General features: G+C 38.5%; 1 protein-coding gene across 1 annotated transcript; it reads left to right on the top strand.

Annotated features, from left to right (window-relative positions):
• Window positions 1-1,623: 1,623 nt before the first annotated feature.
• On the top strand, window positions 1,624-2,955 carry LOC107852858 (ethylene-responsive transcription factor ERF039). Its single transcript, XM_016697910.2, has one exon. It carries the CDS (start codon window positions 1,751-1,753, stop codon window positions 2,438-2,440), a length of 690 nt encoding a protein of 229 aa, XP_016553396.2. The 5' UTR covers window positions 1,624-1,750; the 3' UTR covers window positions 2,441-2,955.
• Window positions 2,956-3,565: the final 610 nt, after the last annotated feature.

The following is a 3,565-nucleotide window of genomic DNA, read 5'->3' as shown; positions in this document are numbered from 1 at the left end:
ATCATCGATAGGTCTTGGTTTTACTCCAGTGATATAACCCCACATATTCTTCCCACGAAGAAAATTCTTATTGACATAACTCCAATAGGCATAGTTCTTACCATCTAATTGAGTACTAATGGACTGGAGAGAATCATCCTTTCCAGTCATTGTAAACACAGCAACACACAAACAATTCAAAAAAACAAAAAGATGCAAAACCCTAGGTTGAACAATACCGAACGAACAACAATGGCAGCAAGCAAAAGAACGAAAGACGAACAATACCAGACAGCAACAAATCAATCCAACCAAAAACCCAACGAAAACAGCAAACGAATACAGCAGCACCTCAAAAAAAAAAATTCGGGGCTCCGCCCCGAACCCCGGACGGGGGGCGCGCTGCCCCCTGTACCCCCCCAGCGAACTCACCGCGGAGTTCGATCCGCGCAGTAGGTGCCTGCTACAAAATCTTCAACCAACAAATCAAAGGACATGGATCGAACTAGCTTTGATACCATGTTAATAGAACTTTATTGAAAGGAAGAAAGGCTAAGGTTTACAATATAATCTGAAAAGCCTGAGACTAACTAAACAAAAGTAGGCTATATATACATAGTCAATAACCTAAAGGTCCATAAACTAAAGGCCCAATAACATATGGGCTAACAAGATTCACAACCCGGACCTCCGCCCCAACCAACCCTGGCTTGAGACCTACGACCTGATCTTGCCTCGAAACTCAAGACATGAGCCTCAACCCGTCACATGGAATACTTGACCGAGATCCCTCCATGACCCGAGACCTGAGACCTGAGATATGATTCCGACCCCAAGATTCAAGACCTGAGTTCGGAACTTGACTTGAGACTTGAGTCCCGACTTTGACCCAAAACTTGAGATCCTACCCTGGTTCGGCACACAAGACCACATCCTGACATTGTATTAGACCCGATACTAGACTTCGAACCAAAACTTGAGACACAAGCCCCAACTATAACCCGAAATCTAAGATTCGATCCTAACTTAGTAATCAAGGTCTGACCTTAACTGAGAACCCGAGACCTAACTTTGACCTAAAACTCGAGATCCGACCTTGACTTAGGACTCGAGACCCTACATCGACTTTAACCCATAACCTAAGACCCGACTTTAACCTGAAACCCGAAATCCGACCTTGACTGTGGACCTGAAATCTGATAGCCAAGTCTGGACTTTGATACAGAGCCTGAGACTCGACTCTAACTCAGGACGTGAAACTCAATCTCGACCCTAGACCTTACTTTACCCTAGAACCTGAGACCCGAGCCTCGATCCTATCTTGGGACCTGATACTCCTACTTGGGATTGCATTCTCAAGACCTAAACCCTGTCACATAGAAAAAATTATAATAAATCTCAAATAGTACGTTAAATTAGAGCAGATCTTAAAATGGGCTAGAATTGAGCTAATATTGAACTAAATCGAAGATCACTTTCAAAATGAGTTATGTTAGATTGAGCTAAAATCAGCCCAAGATGAAATTATCTTGCGTCGATTGTACATGCCACCACTTTTTGGGGCCATATTTGACACCCTACCTAGAAGCTAGCAAGTTAGAAGTACTAGTGTACTATTTGCTTTCACTTTTTATCTTTTTCTTTGGGATTATTCCATCTTAGTGTGAAAAAAGATAGAAAGTGTCAATGAGCCCAAGAACCAAACTACTATAAGAACCATCCCTCTCCTCATTTTTTCCACTTATCTCAAAACAAAACTCCCTATCACCCCATGGAACAACATCAATCTCCTACTACTTTCAACAACAACAAGCAAACATCTTCTTCATCTCTCACAAAAAGACCAATAACCTTAACATCATCAAAACAAGAAACCAATCACAAAAAAAACAAGAAAATTGATGGCTCAAAACACCCTTTATACCACGGTGTTCGAAGACGTAGCTGGGGAAAATGGGTGTCTGAAATTCGTGAACCGAGGAAAAAATCAAGAATTTGGCTAGGTACTTTTGCTACACCTGAAATGGCTGCCAGGGCACATGATGTTGCTGCAATTGCCATTAAAGGTCACGTAGCCTTACTCAATTTCCCTGAATTAGCACAGCAATTCCCTAAACCAGCTTCGAAGTGTGCTAAAGATGTTCAAACTGCAGCCGCGAAGGCTGCAGCTTTGGATATTTCTCCAAGAAATAGTATGGAAGTGCCCTGTTCTCCTTACGGAGAAACAGAGTCAACAGAATCATCTCTAGGAAGTAGCAATGATGATCCTTTTCTTGATTTGCCTGATCTTCTTATGGATCTTACTCAAAAATTTGATGAAGTTTGTCACTATAATTCATCATGGGATTTGGCTGGAGCTGGATCTGGAAGCAATGATTCCTGTGAATTTTGGCCTGAAGAAGATCTCTACTTGTTGGATTACAGCCATGAAACAGCACTCGAAGTTCCACAGCTGCAATAATATAATTTTCCGACAAAAGGAATTCAACTGAATTGATGCACGAACATATATTAAAGGTCTCTATTTGTGAGATTACAGTGATGAATTATTCAAGTCTCGTCACAGACCTATGAAAGATTAAAAAAAATGGTTTACAGTCAACCAAAGATATTGGATACAAGGCGTAGAGGGAAAAATCGACTGTGTGCTTGTTGTTAAGCTTATCAATAAGGATCACTTCCTGAAGGCTATTATTGAAGATTGCAAATATTTATTGAAAGTTAACAAGGTCAGAATTACACATACATTGAAGGAGGCATACTATTTAGCAAACGAAAGACACAAGCATCATAAAGAAGATTTGCAAATCTACGATCGTGATAGATTTAAGTCATGTAGCGTATGGACAATTTTAATTTTTTCTAGTCTTTTCTGATGTACCAAAATAAAATAAAGTAGGGAATTGACAGTAATCTTTGTATTTTGGCTCATTATAAACAACTGATGAATAAATTGTTTAATTGATTTTACTTTTATTTTCAGTTACTGCATCTCCTTTTTTTTTTTTTGGGTCAGGGGATAATATATGATTTAGCTATCTTCTTTTGGTAAAAATTAGGGGAATCCTAGTTTACCAACAATGGAAGAAACTGCAACTGGAATCATGTGGAATTATCATTTCATGCACGACGTTTCACAGACTTTATAGTATAATTTTTTAAGTAGGTAAAAGAAAATTTAATTCTTCCGTTAAATCCAGGCTTATATTCTCTGGAAAAGAGAAAAAAAAAAAGACACGTGAATAAAAGTTCAGCCACTCTAGTTGCAAACAAAAACGGCCGTGAGGTAATGGGTTTTCCTTTTTCTTTCCCTTCCCATATTCAGTCATTAATATTTGTATTAAAATAAATTATTATATCATGTTTTTTATAATGTGATATATTCTCTTTTCGAATATTATTAACGTGAAGTGCTTCGTGCATCGAGTAACACTTTTTAACTAATTAATGGGGCAAGTATAGTTCGGAGCAATGACATTGCAATCCGATACTTTAGACAAATTAATTTTATTGAGCGTACACTTAAATTGGTCTGACCTTAATTTAATAATCAATGATAAAGTTATCTGTGGCGAATCACAAACAG

The sequence above is a fragment of the Capsicum annuum genome, chromosome 1 (assembly GCF_002878395.1).
Source record: "Capsicum annuum cultivar UCD-10X-F1 chromosome 1, UCD10Xv1.1, whole genome shotgun sequence".
Lineage (NCBI taxonomy): Eukaryota > Viridiplantae > Streptophyta > Magnoliopsida > Solanales > Solanaceae > Capsicum > Capsicum annuum.
This window is presented reverse-complemented; position numbering and strand designations above follow the sequence as displayed.

Bases quoted from the DNA above. Each gene is read 5' to 3' on its own strand.
- LOC107852858 (XM_016697910.2), top strand. From the start codon at position 1,751: ATGGAACAACATCAATCTCCTACTACTTTCAACAACAACAAGCAAACA.